This window comes from Meles meles, chromosome 11 (genome assembly GCF_922984935.1).
Source record: "Meles meles chromosome 11, mMelMel3.1 paternal haplotype, whole genome shotgun sequence".
Classification (NCBI taxonomy): domain Eukaryota; kingdom Metazoa; phylum Chordata; class Mammalia; order Carnivora; family Mustelidae; genus Meles; species Meles meles.
In genome coordinates, this window is record NC_060076.1 from 19,917,650 (window position 1) to 19,939,417 (window position 21,768).

The 21,768-nt window shown below is 44.4% G+C and overlaps 1 protein-coding gene across 6 annotated transcripts in view; it reads right to left on the reverse strand.

The window, feature by feature from the left end:
* ZNF618 (zinc finger protein 618) overlaps positions 1-21,492 on the reverse strand; it is a 183,858-nt gene extending 162,366 nt beyond the window's left edge. For all 6 annotated transcript variants that reach the window (XM_046023168.1, XM_046023169.1, XM_046023167.1 and 3 more), the window contains exon 1: positions 21,372-21,492. In XM_046023168.1, coding sequence (XP_045879124.1) covers positions 21,372-21,404 — 33 coding nt within the window. In that variant the 5' untranslated portion in view covers positions 21,405-21,492. The remainder of the gene's footprint in view (positions 1-21,371) is intronic.
* Between the last annotated feature and the right edge of the window lie 276 nt (positions 21,493-21,768).

Here is a 21,768-nt window from a genome sequence, read left to right on the forward strand (position 1 = left end):
AAAAACATAAAACGGTGAGAATGTCCTTCCTACTCAATTCAATGCATACATTTAATGCAATTACCATCACAACACCATTTTCAGCTTTAAAAATGATTCTGGTGTTCATCTGGTAGAATGTGTGTGAGACTAATGAAAGTTTCGAAATAAGATTAATGGGGAGAGAGATGTTTACCAAATATTACAATATTTAAAAAGCGAAATTAAGCAAAACAGGATGGTCTTGGAGTGGAAGTTAACACAGAGCTGCATCTATTGAGTCTTTCTGGGCTATACTTTGCTAAAATCTATCTGCCTGTAAAGGATTATGTCAGGTCTACCTTCATTTAGTTACCAGAGCTTTAAGATATCTTAATATATGCACTGAGAAAATATGGACTCAGACGCACTCATCTCTTCATTGCAGGACTGGACAGCCAACTCCTCAATCTTTATAAGCCTTCAAACCACCCACCCACGGGTTAAGTGGGACCCACGAGGCCATCCAGCTCAGGAGTAGCAAATGCGAGCGCAGTCACCACCACACTGCCTTCCCAGGGGCAGACATCACTAATCAATCTCAGCACCTTGTCCACAATGGCCTATCCATGGAATCAATAAAGGCCATAGCTGGACTTCATAAGGAAACCCCTCCATCATCTCTCAAGTCCAATCCCTTCGTTTTATGGGTGAATGAGTTTTTATCCTGTCAATTATTCATGACAATTCTGCAAGGCAGAGCAGAAATAGTGCATTATCTCATATTCTAGAGAACAGTATTTCCAAGAGGGAAAACGTCACCCCAAACTCAGTCCAAGCCTGGTTAGGGGCAGAACCCTCAACACGAGGCCTCCTGCACCCAGCCCTACCGTCCTTCCACCTTCTATGTTCTATACCCCAAACAGACGCAGACATAGGACTAGTGAGCCTAAAGTTTCCATGTTCTGTTCAAGAGGGGGGGAAAAAAAAAACAGCATTCGGATGGAACTGGCCAGTTAACCCTTACATAGGACTTACTATGTGTTAGCACTGTGCTAAGGCTTTTATTATGAACCCCACTCAGTATCACTCTGGCCATTCTGATGCAGAGAGGGGCTGAGTAATTTGACCAGAGTCACGTGGCCTGAAAGAGGCAGATGTGGGTTTTGCAACCAGGAAGTCTGGCTACAAAGGGGACATCCTTAGCCACTTGGCTGTACTGCTTCTCAGAGCAGCAATCTAATAATGACTGTTTTTCCCGGGGGCATCATGCAACACAGTACTCAGAAACAATGCCCCCACCCCTGCCCGGCCTCGTACTGGGCTTTGGTAAAACTACACTGTAAAGAACATCTTCATATATAAAATATTTTTATATTTTAAAATCCTCTCCTTTGGCTCTACTCCCAAAGAGAGATTACTGGTACTAAGATTTGGGAATTTCTATTGATTTGGAAAATATAGTAAACTCTTTAAAAAGTGCTGTGGGTTTTTTTAACTCACTTTGTTATTAAACACGAAAGAGGTTTGTGTTCCATGAAGAAAACTTAGTATATGCAAAAGAGAATAGAAAAAAAACCATAATCCTATGCTTCTCTAAGATCATCTCCACTAACGGTTTTCTTCCTGGGACTCCTTGGAACCCAAGACATCTAGTTGCTTGTGGGAAGCCCACCTCCAAGTTCAGTTCCCCCATCCAGGAGCTCCCCAGGGACCTGCTTTGTGCCCTCACACCTTAAATGGGAAGTTAGAGAGATCAATATTCATCCCGAGGATGGGGGAGCCAGGCAGGCAAGCAGGACATTTCCAAGCAGTTCCTGACCTGGAGGGGTAAAGGAGCTCTAGGTTCCACATGCTGAGGACACCTGGGAGGTTCTGGCAGGAGAAACTGGAAGACCCACTGCTGGGTCTTGAAATCAATTTAATGAGTCACAGCCAGCATTTTTTTTTTTTAATAAAAGAGAGAATAAAAAAGTATCAGAATGCACTGCAAGTGGTTAAGCGTTAAGTATCACTGCCTGCTTTTGCTTTACTGAGATGAGTCCACGTGTATAAGATGGTGACATAAAATGTATTTCTTCCAGTGGGTCAGTCATGAAAGTATGATTCGCCACTGCCCAGCAGGACACAGGCCCTCCGCAGGTCAGTCCTGTCTGGATACCAGGAGGCAAGAAGGAGGCCGCATCTGCAAAAGCGCCTTGTGAAAACACTGTTCTGACCTGAGGCCAGATTACCAAAGACTCGCTTTCTTCCTCTAACTTCCCCTACCTGTTATCTTTCCCTTCTAAACCCCCCACCATCCGCACCTCCTCAGCGACAAGAGTTCTGTCTGATTAACTGAACATTCTGGTGGGCCCACATAAAGGATAACCACATTCGGGCAGAATTTTATGACTCACCAGCTCTTTGAAAGAATTAGATGTATAGTAATAAATACTCAATGCTAAAAAAAAAATCACTGAAGTTCATCTTTCTTTGATGATTCATACTATTTCACTGGCCCAGAATTCTCTGCTCCCTCCCCTTCCTCCCACAGACCCATCTTTTGACCCTCAAATCCTATCTGTCCTTCAAAACCACACTCAAATACCACTTCCTCCAGGATGTTGCCCCAGATCCTCTTTACTAGGATTCATCTTTCCCTCCACTAAACAACCTCAGCGACCAGTCTTAGAACAATGGAAAATTTCTACAGCACCTTATATATGGCTGTGAACAGAATCCATATTGATTTATCACCTCAGCACCTATCAAGGATTGTCACCCATAATTAGGACAAATATTTAATGGCTAAATAAATTCAAAAGCTGTTGAAAGAGGAAGGATCATCATCCAAAAATGGTTTCTCAGCATAAATGCAGAAAAACAAGTTATTAGAGAATTCTGGCTAGTAAAATGAGGTTAAAAATAATTTATTGAAAAATTAATACTTGTTTGAGTAAATAATTAGCTTACTGAAATAATTAATGAAATTAACAGAGCTCATCTAGAGAAGGTATGCAATTATAAAGTCTTTTCTTTCATGCATACATATTCTAGGTCTCCTCACTGAACATGAACCCCTCTCAAAATAAAAAAGTCAGTGAAACACTTTAAGGAATTTACTGGGGGCACCTGGGTGACTTAGTGGGTTAGCCTCTGCCTTCGGCTCATGTCATGATCTCAGGGTCCTGGAGTCGAGCCCCACATTGGGCTTGCTGTTCCGCAGGGAGCTTGCTTCCCCCTCTTTCTGCCTGCCTCTCTGCCTACTTGTAATCTCTCTCTCACTCTGTCAAATAAGTAAATAAAATATTTTTTTAAAAAAAAGAATTTACTGTGTTTCTTTTCTAAAACAACAGAAGTTCTAAAGCCTGATACCAACAACTGGTCCAAATTGGGGAGGATATCCGGAAATGTGTCAAACTAATTTCTACCCTTGATCCGGTAATCTCTCTTCAGGAATATATCCAAAGGAGATGGCTTTAAAATATCAGGAGTACCGGGCGCCTGGGTGGCTCAGTGGGTTAAGCCGCTGCCTTCTGCTCAGGTCATGATCTCAGGGTCCTGGGATCGGTCCCACATCCGGCTCTCTGCTCAGCAGGGAGCCTGCTTCTCTCTCTCTCTCTCTCTCTCTCTCTCTCTCTCTCTCGCTCTGCCTGCCTCTCTATCTACTTGTGATCTCTCTCTGTCAAATAAATAAATAAATAAAAATCTTAAAAAAAAAATATCAGGAGTACCTTATTTACGAAATTGTTCATTACAGTAGAACTTTATAAAAGAAAAAATTAGAACCAGCCTAAATGTGCAACAACAGAGTATGGGTTAAATAAACCCTGTTCATTCTTTTCTGTGAATATCATGAAGCCTTTAAAAATGGCAATTAGGAAGACAAAGTAAAGATGGGTGAAGGAAAAGGCAGAAGGCAAAACTAATACATTATGATTCAAAAAACAAAAATATGCTCATAAAATAAATAGAAGGAAATACACCAAAATTTTAATACGACTATACAAGGGCTGGGATTTATTTAACAAAGTCTTTTCATTTCTTTATTTTCTGATTTCTTTATAATATCATTAGGCTCCTTTAATTATTTAAAAATTAGCTGATTAAAACAAATATTAGCATGTATCTAACTGCAACCAGGGAATAATCCGTTTAGGAATATCTGTTTTGAATAAGCCATGATGACTGCTTCCCATGCACTTGAGCATGTACGAGCACCCTCTGTTCCGGAGCATGTATGGTCCCCAAGGAGAGAGATCCGGGCATCTGTGAGAGCCAGCAGGTTGTTTAAGAACTCCGAAGACTCAGAAGTCGGACTCAGGCTCCAATCTCGCAGGGAACAAGAGCACCAATTAGCTACCCCCTATAGCAAGTTATCTGACCTCACTGAACTTCGGTTTCTGCATCTACAGTGGTTCTGAGGTCAGTCTGACTAAGAAAGAGAATGCCCCGTGGAAAAAGCCCGCCAGAAAGCTGCCCCTTCCTGTGAGTTTCATGTGAGTAACACACATGGCACTGTACACACTATTCACAGGTTACTTAAGATACCATTCTCATGTTCAAGTTTATCTAGACGTGACCAAATTGAAACAGCATCATACCTGTACACCCAGGGAAAAGAGTCCAGAAAGAGACCCAAGTATATGTATATTTAATGTAAGGTAAAGACGGCATTTCAAATCCAGGAGGAAAAGATAGATTATTCAGTTACTGGTGTTAGAGCAAGTAGCTAGCCGTTTGGGGGGAAAAAACAACAGAGCCTGATCTCTGCGCCTCTCCTCTAAAGCAAATTTATTCCAGACAGATAAACAATAAGTGCAAGAAAACAAGCTGTATAAAATAACAGAAGAAATAAGGATGTTTCTTAAATTCTTTTTTTGTTTCCAGGTATTGAATCTTATAAACAATTACAAGCACTCACGTACCTCTCACATGGTATACAGACACTCTTCCGTGTATGTTCCTAGAAAACAAACTGTTGATCTGCGAGATGACATAAATGTTCAACCTTGTTTTTTCCCCACCTTGGCTATTTTTAAGTGTTCAGTTCAGGAGTGCTAAGTAACTTCACCCGAGTTGTGCAACAGATCTCTAGAACTTTTTCATCTTGCAAAACTGAAACTCTATACCCACTGAACGTCAACTCCCCATTTCCCCCTTCCCCTGGCAACCACCATTCTACTTTCTGTTTCTATGAGTTCTGACTACTTTCGTGTCTCATGTGAGTGGAATCATACAGTACTGGTCTTCTTGTGATTGGCTGACTTCACATAGCACAGTGTCTTCAAGGTTTATCCATATTTTATCATGTGACAGGATTTCCTTTTTTAAGGCTGAATAATATTCCATTTTATGTACACGTCACATTTTGTTTATCCATTCATCCATCAATGAAAATATGGGTTACTTCTACCTCTTGACTATTGTAAATAACACTGCAATGAACATGGGTGTGTAATTATCTCTCTGAGATCCTGCTTTGAATTCTTTTGGATAGATACCCAGAAGTAGGATTGCCAGATCGTATGATAATTCTATTTTTAATTTTTTGAGAAACCACCACACTGTTTTCCATAGCAGCTGCATACACAGGGTTCCAAATTTTCCACACCAACACTTACTTTCTGGATTTTTTTTTCTTTTTATAGTGACTATCCTAATGGGTGTGAGGTGATAGCTCACTGTAGTTTTAAACTGCATTTCTCAAATGATCAGGGATGTTGAGTTTATTTCCATATGCTTGTTGGCCATCTGTATATGTTCTCTGGGAAAACGTTCAAGTCCTCTGCCCATTTTTTAAAAATCAGGTTATTTGGTTTTTTGTTGTTGAATTGCAGGGGATTCTTTATATATTCCAGAAACTAAGCATTTATCAGATATATGATTTGCAAATATTTTCTTCCACTATGTAGACCGCCTTCTTTCTCGCTATAAATTCTTAATGTGTGACACCAAAAAAATACATAGAATCCAAAACACAAAAATGAAAGTATTTTAAAATTAAATGCTTTAGGAGCACCTGGGTGGCTGAGTCGGTTGAGTGTCAGCTTTTGGCTCAGGTCATGACCCAGGGTCCTGGGATGGAGCCCCACCTCAGGCTCTCTGTTCAGCAAAGAGCCTGCTGCTCCCCCTGCTTGTGTGGGCCTGCACATGCGGGCTCTCTCTCTCTCTCTCTCTGCCATATTAATTAATTTTTTTAAAAGTAAATATTTTATTCAACCACTTCTAAAATAGCACTTAAAAAAAAAAAGTCTAGGATAAGAAATAGTTGGAATCTGAATAGCAAGAGTCAATACCTCTAGAATCCAAAGAGCTCTCAAAAAAAAAAAAAAGGAAGAGATAAATACCCCAAGAGAAAAATGGGCAAAACGCTTGAACAGGCAATTCCCAGAAGAAATAAAAGTGGCTAATACAAGTATACCAAGCAATGTTCAACCTCATTGGTTTGCCCATCAAGACCTCAATGATCAAGAACAGTGGCAATACAAGGTGATGGCCACAATGTGTAAGATGAGCACGCCCCCCCCCCCCAAAAATAAGCACACTCAATCTCTTAGCAGCAAGGTCAACTGCTATCACCAGCAGGATATGAATATGCTAGGATTCAGAAATCAGCCTTTTAGAGAGACTGATGATAAAAAGATCACCACACAAGCAAGAAACCCTGCATGTAAAAAGATTAGAAATAACCAAAATCCAATAGGGCACTGAGTTTGGGGACATATATACAGTAGAAATACAATGTAGTCAATAAAATAATAATGAGGATCTCTATTTACTGATGCAGAAAGAGATCCAGGAGTTTAAAAAGAAAAAAGAAAGCAGACGCAGAACAGCATGTAGAATATAATCCCATTTGAATAAAACTGTAATCATATATATTTAAATATGCAGAGAGATGACTTAAATAATGTTCATCAAATTTGAACAGTGGTTGTCTCTGGGTGGTAGGATTTGGGGTGATTTTTTTGAAGAACATCGTTATTTTTTTCTGTGCTGTTTTAATGTTCTTATAATGAATATTATTTTTATAATCGGGGCGGGGGGACCTGTTTTCACTTCGAAGGAAAATAAAAGTGAGATTCGGCTCTTAGACAGCAATCTCACACTTAGAAACCAAAATGGAGACAATGTGGGACAGCGCGAACTGCTAAGTCCTGAGTTCGAATCCTGCCTCGGCCACTAATTACCTGAATGACCCTGGGCAAGTTATTTAACTTTGCTGTGCTTTTCTCACCTGTAAAACAAACATGATGAAAATTCTATGTCATGGAGTTATTTGGGGGATAAGAAACCAACACTGAATAAGTTTTCAATAATTATTAGCTTCATCCTCCCCTCTGAGCTCATCACTGAAAGCACCCTAGTTGTATCTGGCCCATATTAGGTACTCAAAATGTGTCCAGTGAGTTGAATGGGGTAGATGGATGGATGAACAGGTAATCATAAGAGGCACACACATCTGAGGGTAGAAAGATTCTATGCGTGAATAGGTGGTTGGGTAGAAAAGGATGGAGAAGTGAATAGCTAGAGAGATGGACTGATGGGTAGACAGACGGTATGGCAGCTTGTATTTTCCAAAGATGACTATATCAAGATGCATCCCCTCCTGGGGCACCTGGGTGGCTCAGTGGGCTAAGCCTCTGCCTTCCGCTCAGGTCATCAGGCTCTCTGCTCAGCAGGGAGCCTGCTTCCCCCTCTCTCTGCCTGCCTTTCTGACTACTTGTGATCTCTCTCTATCAAATAAATAAATAAAATCTTTTAAAAAAAAAATGCATCCCCTCCTACATGTTGAATGCAATGTTGCCACAACTTCACAGAGAGGCGGGGCTTATGTCTCTCCTCTTGAAATGGGGCATATCTCTGTAATGGCCTCAACCTGCAGATTGAGGTCGAAGTTATGCTACATGACTTCTGACACTAAATCATAAAAAGAGACACTGGATCTGCTTGGCTCTATCTCTGCTGGGACGTGTGCCTTGGGAGACTCAAGTTACCATACAGAAGTCAGGCCTTGTATGAAGCCTCCATCCCGGAGGACCCCATGAGATGGATGGATGGATGGATGGATGGATAGATGGATGGATGGATGGATGGATGGATTCCAAAAGAACTCCAAGTGTTCAAGTCTTTCAAACCCTGGCACCAGACAGGAGAGTGAAGAAGACTTTAAGATGACCTTGGCCACTGCATGACCACGATCACAGAGACCCTAAATCAGACCAACCAACTGAGCTACTACCAAATTCCTGACCCACAGAAACCATGACAGACAATAAGCAGTAGTGTATTAAAGCCACTAAGGTTGGCGGTGATTTGTTACACACCAGTAAGTTATCTAATAAAGATGGTAAGAAGAGTCTAAGGCTGAATGCCTGACTTCTCTATGGGGAGCCTGGAAATCAGCAACATCTTGTGCTCAATTTCAGGTCTGGTACGCTTGTCTTTGTCTGTTCCAACAGCCTCCTGCTTACCCTCCTATTCCGCTACTTAGACTTCCAAAAGCCAGCCCTCCGAGCTCTGACTTGGATTAACTGCCCTGCTGCCCCTGAACAAACTAACAGAACACGCTTTCGAGGCAACCAGTCCAAGCCCTCACTGCCTAAGAAGGGAAACTGAGGCTCAAAGAGAGAAATTACCCCAGACTCTGGCTGAGTTAGAAGCAGGGCTCAGACTACAGACCCTGAAGCCCAGAGTTATTTCTCCTCCAACAGCCTGTGGGCTCCAGGTAACCCCGAGTTTGAGTCCTGCCTCCACTGCTTACTGCCAGTGACGGGAGTCCCATCAGGGCAGCCAGCATCACTGCAGGCCCTGGCTAGGACGTGCCAGGGCTCTTGGCTCCAAGCATACCTTACATCTGTCTGGGCATAAATTTGCATTCTGAATCCAGGAGGCCCCAGTTCCAAGTATGTCAAATGTAATTAATTACAGCAAACCTTCTGCAACTGTTTTCAAACGCAGTATTAAAGGCTCTGTGCGCATGAAACACACAAGACACGGGCCCACGGAGGAGCACAGGGAGCTGGGGAATGGGGGCCTGGGAGGCCCAGATCTGGGCACCACGGAATGGGGAGGGCAAGTTCCCAGAGACACCGGGGTCCCGTTCAGTCCCACAGCGAAGGGGAGGACATCCGAGGGAGCTGGGTTCAAATCCTAGCCAATCACCAATGCCACAACTTGGACAAATAACTTCACCTTCCTTAACTGTAAGGGTGAATGGTAAGACTCCGCAGCTCAAAGGGCTATCGTGAGCCTTGTCTCTGGCAGTCATCTGAATTTGAAGCCAACCACCCTTACCAGCTGTGTACCCTTTCACCTCTGATTCTCAAGTCCCTCATATTATAAATAAATAACCTTACTCTCCAGGGCGATTGTATTAACTGAGATAATAGATGTTAAATGATGAGTCCAGCGCCTGGCATGTAAGAACCACTTAGCAAATGTGCAATGATTACTGTACTTCAAGGCAGAAAAATTCTATTTAGCAAAAATCAAGTGAGATAAGTAAGAATGCTCAACTTCAGGCTTTCGACAGAAACAGATCCTGAGCAAAACAAGTTTGTAAGGTTGAATCCCCAACCCGAGGCTCAAACTCCTTTGAGAACTCCAAGAGAACTAGGCTACAAAGTTTGAGACCTGTGTTCAAGTCTAGCTTTGTCGTTCACTGCCCTCTCTGCCCACCGCCATGCCAGACCCCTGAGACCCAACTGGGGCGAGCAGAGCCCAGACCAGGCTGGAGATCAGGGGAGCCAGATGATCTTCCCCACTCGGCCAGCTCTGTCCTCTACAGCAGTGTGCTTCCTGGGTCTTCCAGGAGCTTTACTTCCTGAATCTGTGTCTGTACATGGAGCAGACATGACTTAGGAAGACAATGGCCTGTGGCCACTCAGGACCCTAAATAAACAGCCCCTAATGTGACCCGGGTTTCTATGCCCAAACCAGCCCCGAATTGCACTCTGATTCATAAGCCCCAGTTAAACCCCAAAGACTAAATAGACTGGAATTTTTTGGCAAGTGGAGAGATTGCCAGGGGTAATCTTTTAGATTTGTTTTTGCTTGTCTTGTTAGATGTACTTTCTTCCAAAGTGTTTAATTAATGTTTAGGGGAATGGGTAAGCAAAGTGGAAAACAGTTTTTCTTCCTAAATTACCAATCTCTTTCTCTCTCTCTCCCTCTCCTAAATTCCGTCCATTTAACCACCTACTTACGCTGATGCCTGTACCACTACATCAGTCGTCTTCTCAATCCCAAACTCTGAATCTGGCATTCTTCACCAGTGACCTGATGAAGCAAGCTGCTATGTGACCCTGAGAAAGCCACTCTCCCTCTCTGGGGGGAGCACATTTTTAGAATAGCACTGTCCAGGAGAAATGTAATACAAGCCACAAAAGTAATTTCAAACTTTCAAGTAGCCACGTTATTTAAAAAAAAAAAAGTAAAGTTCATTTTAATAATTATTTTGTTTAACCCAATATATAAGAGGCTATCATTTTAACTTATAACCAATATTTTATTTTTTTAATTTTGGTTTTTTTTTTTTCCAGATTTTATTTATTTATTTGACAGACAGAGATCACAAGTAGGCAGAGAGGCAGGCAGAGAGAGAGGGGGAAGTAGGCTTCCCATTGAGCAGAGAGCCCCATGCGGGGCTCGATCCCAGGACCCTGAGATCACGACCTGAGCTGAATGCAGAGGCTTAACCCACTGAGCCACCCAGGCGCCCCTAACTTATAATCGGTATTTTAAAAATTATTACTTAAGTCTTTTACAATCTTTTCTTTCTAACAACGCCTTCAAAGTACGGTGTGGATTTTACATTTCCCAGCGAGCCCCATGTCAACAGCTCAACAGTCAAAATGGCAGTGGTTACCCATACCCACTGGACCACACAGGCACGATCTCTCTACAAACCTTTTAGCTCTAGACTGCCCAGATCCAAAAAGATGACTAGCCTCATTACAAATTCCACTTCCAGCAGGTAGCCCCCTCACCCAAAGTTACCCTTCCCTGGGGCCTCCTTCCAGGCCAGTTTCAGTTTTCTTTCAGATCAGTTTCACTTTCTGCTTTTCCAGCATACATTATAAGAAACGCCCAGATAAACAAGCTTAAATTTTTAGTTATTTTTCCCAGCTGATGAAAAAAAAAAAAAATTTCCAGCATCCAAAAATGTCTCTATTCTCTCTGGGTAATCTTAGTGCCCTGGCTAGGTCCACTGAGTTCCCAAATCTCTGAACCCAAAATAAAGCAAAACACCAACTCTGCAACATTTCACCTGATAAAAATTCCCATCCTTAATTCACTACAAAAAGTGGGGCTGGTGGGAATTTGGCGGGCAGAGGGACAGAATCGCTAGCCCCTGAGGCACGCTGTCTTGGACAATAACATACCCAGGGAACTAGCCAGAACAACTCCGTCTTTGAATGCTACCAGCAAACCGCCAGCCAAGAGCTTGCCCAGGGCCACTCCCCCACCTCCTCCACTTTGCAGGACTCATTTCCACCCACAGGGGTTTCCTACCCCACCCCTGGATCCTGAGCCTCCCCCAGCACGAGGGCTGGCCCCTGGGAATCGAAGATTCCATCCCTGATACAGAGCTCCCTTCACTAGAAAGTGGGTTTTCCCCGGTTTTCCATACTGGCTGGGGCGCCAAGCATCACCTGACTCCATTTATTCTCTTTAGCGTATATATGAAGCCTCCTTCTGCTGTGTCAGCCAAAATATTTATATCATTTTCCTGTGAACTCAATACTGTCTTCACCTCGGCCTCCCTCCTTTCCTTTTTAAGAAAAGAAAGGAGTAGTCGCCAACATGTTTCTCTAGTTCTTCGCTGTTTATGAAGCACTTTTGAGTCCATTAACTCACATGATGCCTGCAGGAAACCGTGAGGGATACACAAGTGGACTGTTCTCCCACTTAGTGGATAAACAAACAGAGGCTCAGCGCCCAGTGGCTCCCGGGGCTGGGCAGATCCCATATGTGACTGAAACGTGGGAACTGACTGGAACAAGAAAGGGCATACCCCGTCCAATGCCTACAGATCCCAAACTTTTTAAACCTCTGGCCGACAGGTAAAATGAAACAAGCTAAGGGACCAACTCACCTCGTGGGCACCCATCTGTGATTCCAAGTTTACATAATCTCCCAAGAGCGCACTTACAATTAGTGCACTAATGCTAGTTAGAAAACTCCATGTGTAAAAAAGTAACACCTATGTAGGGCTGTCGATCTAAAAAGCATTTTCAGGGGCGCCCCTGGGTGGCTCAGTGGGTTAAGCCTCTGCTTTCGGCTCAGGTCATGATCTCAGGGTCCTGGGATTGAGCCCCGCATTGGGCTCTCTGATGAGCGGGGAGCCTGCTTCGCCTCTCTCTCTGCCTGCCTCTCTGCCTACTTATGATGTCCCACTGTCAAATAAATAAATAAAATCTTTTTTAAAAAAATAAGTAAAAAGCATTTTCAAAACAAATAAATGAATAAATAGGGGCGCCCGGATGGCTCAGTCGATTAAGCGTCTGCCTTCGGGTTAGGTCAGGGTGCCAGGCTCCTGGAACTGAGTCCTGCGTCGGGCTCCCTGCACTGCCTCTCACCCAGCTCTCATGCTCGCTCTCTCTCAAATAAATAAGGCCCTTTTTAAAAAATAAATGAATAAATAAGCATTTTCAAATACCTCCCCTCATTTGATTCTTGTGGAGGATGATTTCTGTCCCATTTCCCAGATGCAGAAATCAGGGCTCTCAGGGGCTGAGAAATTCGTCTGTGATCTTCAAAGTGTACAAACAGCCAATGTGCTGCAAACCCAGGTTATGGTCCGGGAACCCGAGTGCCCACCTTGCCCCTCTGCCATGTTATCTCTACTACACGAGTGAGTGAGGGACACTGCCCAACCCAGTGGCCCAGCCACCAGCATCTCCCCCTCTGAAATCTGATCACTCCGGTATCAGGCAAAGAAGCAGGTCACCTAGCCCTGCTTTGATGACAACCCCAAGGGTATCTAATTATAACAGGGAGGAAAGGGAGGAGTCAGAATCCTCTCACTATTTCTCAAGACCAAATTAACTTTAATTTCTTTTGACACAGCGCATGTGTAAATAATAGGAAAAGCACTGGATGACGAGTTAGGAGATCTGAGGCTTGAAGTTTACCTCTGCCTGGTCACTGAGGTTTGGGGCAAGGAACTCCACCTCCTGTCCTGCGGAGGGGGGCGGGGAACTAGATCAGGAATGACAAACTGGCTTCAGGTCCCATGCTAAACTCAACTGACTGGTTGCACCACACTAAGAAGGACTCTGAGGTCACCGACCAGACTCAATGGAGAAGACTGCCAAGATCGATTAGCAATGTCTGCCACAGACTTGAAAATGGGCGGCAGGGGTATGTATACATTACTTACTTACCATCCCTGGTACAGGGATAATGTACAAAAAACGCGCTGAAAGTGAAAAGCACTCTGCCCTTTACAAAACTTTCTTCTCACTATCCCTCACAACTTTTTACAAGAACCCAGTGCTGAGGGTATCATCCGTTCCCACCATCCTCATTATCCCCACTTTACACATAAGGAAATCAAAGGGCAGGGAAATGAAGAACTCTGGCAAAGACCACAAAATGATTAAGCAGCAGAGCCAAAAGGGAAGCCAAGCCTTATCCCATCAACTTCAACCTGTTCGTTCTACCCTTGGAAACGTCAAACTGGTATTCCACCATCCACAGGACACTAAACCTCCCTCCCACCGGCTTCTTACATCTTCTAGAGAAGGGGCACGGTAAAGTTATGAAACCCACCCAAAGACATGGAAGGAAAGAGGTACTAATTTAAAGTTCCAGATGCTTGTTCCCAAGGCCAAGTCCTGCCTGCACGGCGCAAGTGGAGAAGCCACACCCAGAGCTAAGTGAGGTAAACTCAAGCAGGACTTGGAAGTCCCTCACGTCACAATCCACCCCACCACGAACAGGACACTCTACCTCAATTCCAAGATGCCTTCAAGTGCTAAACACACACCATGGGATTTATAACATCCTCTGGTGCAGAAGAAAAGAAGAGGGAATGTACTAACAGGAAACATCTATTGTAAAACACACCCCAACTTCAGAAATACGAGTACGTGAGGAACACGGCCATCGAGGAAATACGGTCTCCCTCAGACTGGGATCCTGTGCTCACTGGCTGGGCCGGGCCAGAAGTATTAAAAGGGACAGTGTTTTATAAAGCTTACAGAAAAAAAATTAAGCAAAAAAAACAATGTTCTCAATTTTCGCCCATAGATTTTCCTCAAATCTCTGGCATCTGCACACCATAATCCGACCAAAGATGGGGTCTGACTGAACATCAAATCACATATTTAGCTGCTACACAGATAAGGTGTGGCAGGTTCTCTGCAGAGAGGCCCCTGATGCCCCCATTCCTGGGCCCATGACCAAGACAACCAGTTCCCAAAGCAAACACAGGGACCTTCCCAGCCCCTTGTACCTCAAGGTTTTCCCCCATTTCCATCTCTTTAGAAACATTGAGACTATTTACCATTCCTGCTGATCAGCCATCTGGATAATGACCCTACCAGGCCCCTCATCCAATTTAAAGAAATCGTTTATACAAGAGGAGTGAAGAGGGTAGGCAACTCTTCTAAAACTCCCCAAGATGTGCACAGTCAAAGCGTGTTACCGCCATCCAAGGAGTCCCCTCTGATTGATTACTCCAGCTTTAAAAAAAAAAAAAAAATGTGCTTAGGGCTCCCTCGTAAAACAGTGCTTTTGACCAAATGGCCAAACCCAAATTGGTCACCTACTCCTCACTAGACTCAAATCTGACTGAACTGAGCTATTTCCAAAAATCAAATTAAGTCATCAAATATTTATTGAGCTGCCGCTCTGTGCCAGACCCTAAAATGAATAACCCATGCTCTCTACCCTCAAGGAACTCACAATTCAGCTGGAGAGAGAGAACGGCAATCAAGCTACTCTCATCTATGGGCCCACAGTGTTTGGGAAGTACTTCAGGGTGGGCAAGGGGGGTGGTGTCCAGGGCTGCATAGAACAGGACCTGCAGCGGGTCTTGGGACGGGGTGGGGCGAGTGTCTGAGAGGAATAAAGGGAACAGAACCTCGAAGGCACACAGTTCACCCAGGATGAAGATTTATCCCTTTTAAAGACTGTGCCACAGGCTTTGAAACAAATCCAGGAACATTCAGAGGACCTAGAGCATCCCTGGAATGAAAGCATTAAGAACATTTTGACAAGAAGGATGCGTAAGGTACAGGAGATGTCTCAACCTCGTCTGTTCCAGATCAACAAACAAAAAAGTGGACAGTTTCTGTTGTTACCTAACTCCATCTTATTGAAGATAAGCTCCCAGGTTTCCAGAACTACCAAAACTGTGGTCACTGCGACTCGATCTCCCCCAACAGAAACCCACAGGCCACTGGGTCAAGAGGTAGCCAATAGGCCTCAACTGCCTTCTAAGAACCACCTCCCAAGGACTGGCTGGGTCTTTCCCCACGTGCTGCTTCGTTTAATTGTAAATCAACCCATCCAGGTCGGGACTGTTTACCCCCTTTTTCCAGATAAAGAAGCTGTGACTCCAAAACCAGGAGTGTCCTTCCCAAAGTAACGCAATGCTAACCACGCCATGGGGTTGGATTCCAAGCTCTGATCTGTCTGACCTCAAATTCCGCTTTCCATTTTACCAACTGGGCGGAGGTCAGAAATAGTCTATACCTCTGACCTAAAGCCCTGAGGCCTATTGGGGCAGGGGATTCTAAGGTGGTCCCATGTTCAGTTCAGAATGGATCCCACCGACAGACCATCTTTCCATCAATGTCCTCCCTCCTCTCAGATCCCAGCCCTGGTCCCTCCCACCTGCTGTCTTCTGGCATCGTCATCGTTCTTCAGGCCATACTTTATTTAAAACCCACCTCCTGCACCTGCAGTTCTCAACTTCAGGGCACGCACGCTGAGACACATCCTCCTGGGGTTTCTGGCCATCATTTGTCATGTTTAACGAAAGCATCTGGCCTGATCCTGGCAGAAGAGGGAAACGAGGAGTGTGGACCACTTCAGCCAGAAGACGCTGAACGATGGAACTCTTCACCACTACAGGCCGAACCACCACAGAGCATCTAGGGCTCAGGAAGGAAGTCCCACCAACAAAACCAAGAACTTCCGAGGCCACCCGTAACAACAACTAGACGGAACGCTGGCCTCTCCCTGTGCTGTCCAAGACGGAAGCCCCGAGCCACATGTGGCTACTGAGCACATGAAATGTGGCTAGTCAGAAAAGACTTAATAGCTCCCCAAAGAAAAAATACAAAATATCACGTTGGCAATTCTTTGTAAGGATGAGACACTGCAAGAATGGTATGTTGTGGATATATGGTGTTAAATAAATTGTATTATTAAAATTAATTCCACCTGTTTCTTCTTACCTTCTTCCGGTGTCACCAGAAAGCTTAACATTATGTGTGTGGCTCAAATCTGTGACTCAAATTCTATTTCTACTGGGCACTGCCACTCTGAGACATGGAACGGACGAGGAGACAAAGAGCAACTCGGGAGTTTTCAGGAAGCGCATACACCAAAATACAGACACTCGCAGAGTCTGACTAAAATTTAAACACAGCTCAAACACAAAGGCTGGAACTCCTGAAAAACTCCTACGGCAATGTGAAGTAAAGTGAGGAAGACGAAGATAAGTGCGGCTGCTCGCTCTCCCACCAAGACAGGCATTCCAGGCTTCTTAGAAAATCTCCTTTCTGGCTGCCTTCGCCTCCACACCTGTCTTTCCAGGCTTCTCCAAGGCCAACCAGCTGGGGTGCGGGCCCAACCGCCATGCAGCTGAGACTTCTTCCCAGGGGGGCCCGAAAGGCAGGCTCAGCCAGGGGACAAACCATGTGGCACAGGACCCCTACTCCACAGGGTTCACGTCAGAGTCAACTGGGATAATAAGTGAGAAGAGAAGAGACGAAGCGGGAAAGTTCAAGGGTATCTGCAGCACATCAAGGTGGCATCAGCCCAGTATCTTGCCAACTCCTTAAAGCACGGCTCACGGTAGGTATGTCATGCACACTGCACATGGACCGGCAAATGGACACAAAAGTTTCATGAGACGACACTTAGCTTTCATATGTGCCATGCCTCTGCTATTTTCGTGTCCTCCTATGTTCTAGTCCGTTCTTTTTTCTTTTTTTACGCTGACCGCGAGCCACTAAATTGATTTTACAGCGGTCACAATTCGCAACCTAGCCCTGGGTATAGCGAGTAAGAAGTGTAGTCCTCGCTCTGTGACACACGCTGCCCGCTGCCCACCATCCTCCCCCCGCCCCCAGAATCCTTCTCAACACAATGTCTAGGTAGCTACAGCCAACCACTTGAAGTCTGAATCAGAGATGAAACCTATTTATTAATATCCTGATCCAAAGCTCTCAAAAACTGAAGCTCAAAAGGAAAACGTGGTTTCTCCAAGGTCATACAGCAAGACCTTGGGTAAACTAGGACTCCTGTGGACCCACAAAGCCACTTCACTTAAATCACCAAGGAGGAGACACAACTGACCCCAAACATAACAAGAGCATGGAAAAAATTTAAATTTTCACCACGACCACGAAGAGTCAGCTTATACATCCAGTAAAACACGGCAGGGGAAGTTCTTATCACCCCACCAAGGAGAAGACAGGAGGATTCTGAGGTCAGAGGTAGCAGCATGCCAAGAGCTGAGTCAAAGGTTGGGGGGGGGGGGGTTGTATGCAACAATGGAGGAGTTTTTCAAACTCTGTTTCTCAAATGAAACAAACCATTGGCTGTTTATTTTCTAGAACCAGAGAGAGGTCAGCCTTATGCTGACCAGCCATCTTTGTTGCCTTTCTTCTGCAAAGTAAGAACCCTTGTTCAAGTTCACCTCTGTGCAGGGCTGAAAGCATAAGCAAACCCTTTTTCCTAGCTTGGTCCAAAGTCAAGCTATAAAGCAGGCCCTTGAAATTTCAAACCTTATTAGAAAAAAAAAAAAAAAAAACCCTCCTTAGGCAGAAAAGCAAAACATTAAGTAATAAGAGTCTCTACTGTGAAACAGTATAAATGATCTTTCACCAAAATAACTCAGCCCATCATCAAATTACCACCCCTCAAGTCCAATTTGCCAGATTTTTTGCCCAATATTACAAGAGAATTTGGTGAACAGGCATAGGCTAATAAAAATGAGCTCATATATCCATTTCTGGTCACACTTCCATCTAAAATAGGAGGTGAGAGAGGCCAAGGCCTAGGTGGGATCTCAGCCCTGGGAGACGCCAATAGAAACAAAAGAGAACTGACCCCGCCCCCAACAGTACCATCATGCACCTCTATTTCCTTTACAACAAACATGATCAGAATAACCAATTTTTTTTTAATAAAAGGAAAAAAACAAGTCTACAAAACAGAAACGATTTTCAATTCCTCGCCAGCGGTTCCCCTGAAACCAAAGACAACACAACAAAATTTCAGCAGAATGGAATTGAAGGAATCTGAGTTGTGTGTCAGGAGACCCAGGACACACAAAGGGACGTGCTGCAACATTTTTAATTCCTTGCACCAGAAATAACCTGTTATCTACAACCCTGACTTTTTCTCAGATGCCCAGTAGGGGTGCCCACCTCCCCTTCCCCAACCCAGGGCAGAGCTCCCCTCCATCACGTGCTAATTCAGGCCTAACTGTCTCATGAGGCCTCCCGAGCCCTTGGAAATTACGAATCCTTTGACCGTCCTAGGCATCGGCCTAAATAATTCAACAGAAAAAAAAATTTTTTTTAATTATGTTACTTTAAAAAAAAAAAAAAAAACAAAAAACTCATTCCAAATATGTCAGAATGTGGCCAGTCAGCCCTGAAGGATTTCGTTACTAAAAAAATAAAATCTCCCAAATGCAATGGTGATGATGGGAAATGTTGAACCTCTGCCATGGTCAAATATATTTCACAGAATTCGCATCCCCTCAGAAATTTGAATCCCCACAAAACGGGGTGAAAATCCATGAACTGGGGCCACCATTTTTTCCAAGACCAGCTGGTAGCTAGCGAAAGGGACACAGGGTTTCCCGTCTTAGCCCTGTGTGACCTACCATCAATCCCCACACAAGTCCCACCAAGATCCCACCCTCCCAATACTAACAGTATTCCCCCCCCTCCTCTTAACAGAAAAATTAAAACTTTTTGGGGGGGGGGTCAAAATCTCCATCAAGTTCAACCACAAACTAATTCATCACAAATAACCCTTCAACTCTGGGTGGGTTATCTTATTTTCCTCTGTCAAATTTCAATTCAGTCAATATTTGTCCTCTAAAAATAAAATTTTTTTTGTTTTCACCTTCATTTGATTTCATTTTAATCTCAAGAAACTACGTCAAATACTGTCTGCATTTGTGCTTTCATGTTCCAAAGGCAAGTACCTTTGGGTTTGGCTTTGTGTCTATTTTAATTTTTTTCCTTTAAAAAAATTAAATTTTGATGCTAGAATCAGCCGAATTGGTGTTTTACTCTATTTTTTTTTCAGCAAACTTAAGTGTTCCACTAGAGAAGATGACTAAGAATCAGAATTTTCATCTCCTCTCTGTCCTCCCTTCTTTTATCTTTCCTTAAGTCAGTAAAATTTGTGTTTTTTTTAATATCACAGACCCCCCCCCAAAAATGATCAAAGTGAATGGATTTTCTTTTCCCCTATGAAAGTAATCAAATTTGTGAAAAATACCAAATGCTAATGAACCACCAACCCCACATCACAATCAAAGAGGCCTAAAACCAATCTGGATTTTTAAAAAAATAATAAATTTTTCAAATTGGAAGAGTAAGCAAGCACAGAGAAGGGAAAATTCTCTCCTACCAAGGATTCTTCAACCCTTGTCTTTATCAACTGATTCAGTTGCATGTCATAAAAAATGAGCTTCTGTGAATCCACTGTTAGTTTTTTCATAATAATGTTAATTATGCATATCTTATTTTAATGGCGGTCTCTCCTACAAATCTGTGGGCTACTCAATTTGTATAATGTAATGAATTTACATTTTTTTCATTGAATATTGCTCAAAAAAGGTTCCTGACATTTCATGGATAAAACAACAACAAAAAAAAAAGAAATGCCTAGACCTTTCAGGAAACAAAATCAGAAAACAGTCTTAATTATCCCATCAAAACAAAAAAAAACAAACAAAAAAAAAACCCAACACAAAACCTAACAAATGCAGGGTGAAAACACAGAATTTCACTCTAACTTTTTCAGTTTCTGTTTTTCTTTAGAACCTTGGGATTTAAATGCAGTAAAATGTACATGCAAAATTAGAAGAAAAAAAAAAAAACTACAATTTTTGGGTGTGTCCAAAGCCAACATTTTAGGATCTATTTTCTCTTTTAAATCCTTCCCTCTTGAAAACAGAAAAACTTTAAATATTGCCAAATGGTTAAATTAGTCTTTTCTGCCCGCTGGGCTAAACAAGTTCCAAATTACAATGAAGTACAATTTCTAATTGCTTCATAAAGCCAATTCTCCAGTTTTCTCTGAACTCAACAATTTCCCTTCTTTCCTCATTCCAATTAGTTTTTTTGTCAAAGTAAAATGAGTTAGGAAGCCAAATTGACTTCGGTTTTAGGAGGCTTTCTGCTTTTTCCCCCTCAAAAACTGAATTCATTCAAATTCCAGCTTAATTTTCATTTACATATTATCTGGATTTGGCTTCAGAAATAAAAATTGTCTCCATGCTCCATGCTCCCAGAAAGATCAAAGTGAAAATTTTCACCCCAAAAATGAAAAAAAAAGAATCCTTTACCCCTCCACTGCCTTATAGTGCAAACTTTTGAAAAAATAAGAAATAAAAAATATTTCTTTTCAATTTTAATTTCTTTTTTTATTTACAAAATAGTATCCTCTAGGTGGCGTTGTTTTAATGGGAAAAAACTACCGTTTGAAGAAAAATTAGAAAAAAAAATTGAGAAAGGGAAATATGGCCTAAAAAAAAGATTGTTGCAAAGATGGGGGGGCCAGAGGGGAAAGACCTCCCGGGGGGTCATCAGGAACCCCGAGCACAGAGGGGGTTAGGGGGAAATTGCAAATTTGGGGGGGAGGGGGGAAGAGCTGGAAGGGGTTGCATTTTTGCAAAATGTGAATTGTCCAAACTGAAATGGCTGCTCTGTTCTCTCGCCGCTTTGTTTTCTGGGCTCCGGTCCGAGCCCGGGGCTGGAGGGGGCGCTGGGTGGGGGCCCGAAGAGACCCCCGCGTCACCCCCAGCCTCCTCACGCCCCGCGGCGCCCGGGGGGGGCTCCCCAGACCCCGACCCCCCGGTTTGCGCCCACAAAAAGCCCGCAAACGTGCCCAGGCACTTTGCATTTTGCAAATCTTGCAATGAAGTGGCGCAGCGCCCCGGGCCCCGGCCCCCCGGGGTCCCCCGCGCGGTGCATGCCCCCGGCCCCCCGTCGTACCTGCGGAGCCGCCGCGCCGCCCGGCTGGTTCATGGGTCCGTGCGGGAGGAGGCGGCCCCGGCGCGTCCTGCTCCTCCCGGGCCGGGCTGCTGGTGCGCGCACAATGCCGCTGCCGCCGCCGCCGCTGCCGCTGCCGCCGCCGCCGCCGCCGCTCCCTCCTCCGCCCGCCCCGCTCAGGCCGGGGGGGCGGGGGCGCTGGGGGCGCGCGGGGGGGCGCCCGGCCCTCGCCCCCACCCCCGGCCCGCACCGGCCGCCGCCGCCGCCGCCGCCGCCGAGCCGCCCCTCGGGGGGCCGCCGCCGCCCCCCGCCGCCCTGCCCGCCCCCGGTCCGGCCTCGCCGCGCGGCCCGCGAGCTTCGGGCCTCGGCCTCGGCCTCCGCGCCGCCGGCCTCCGCGCCG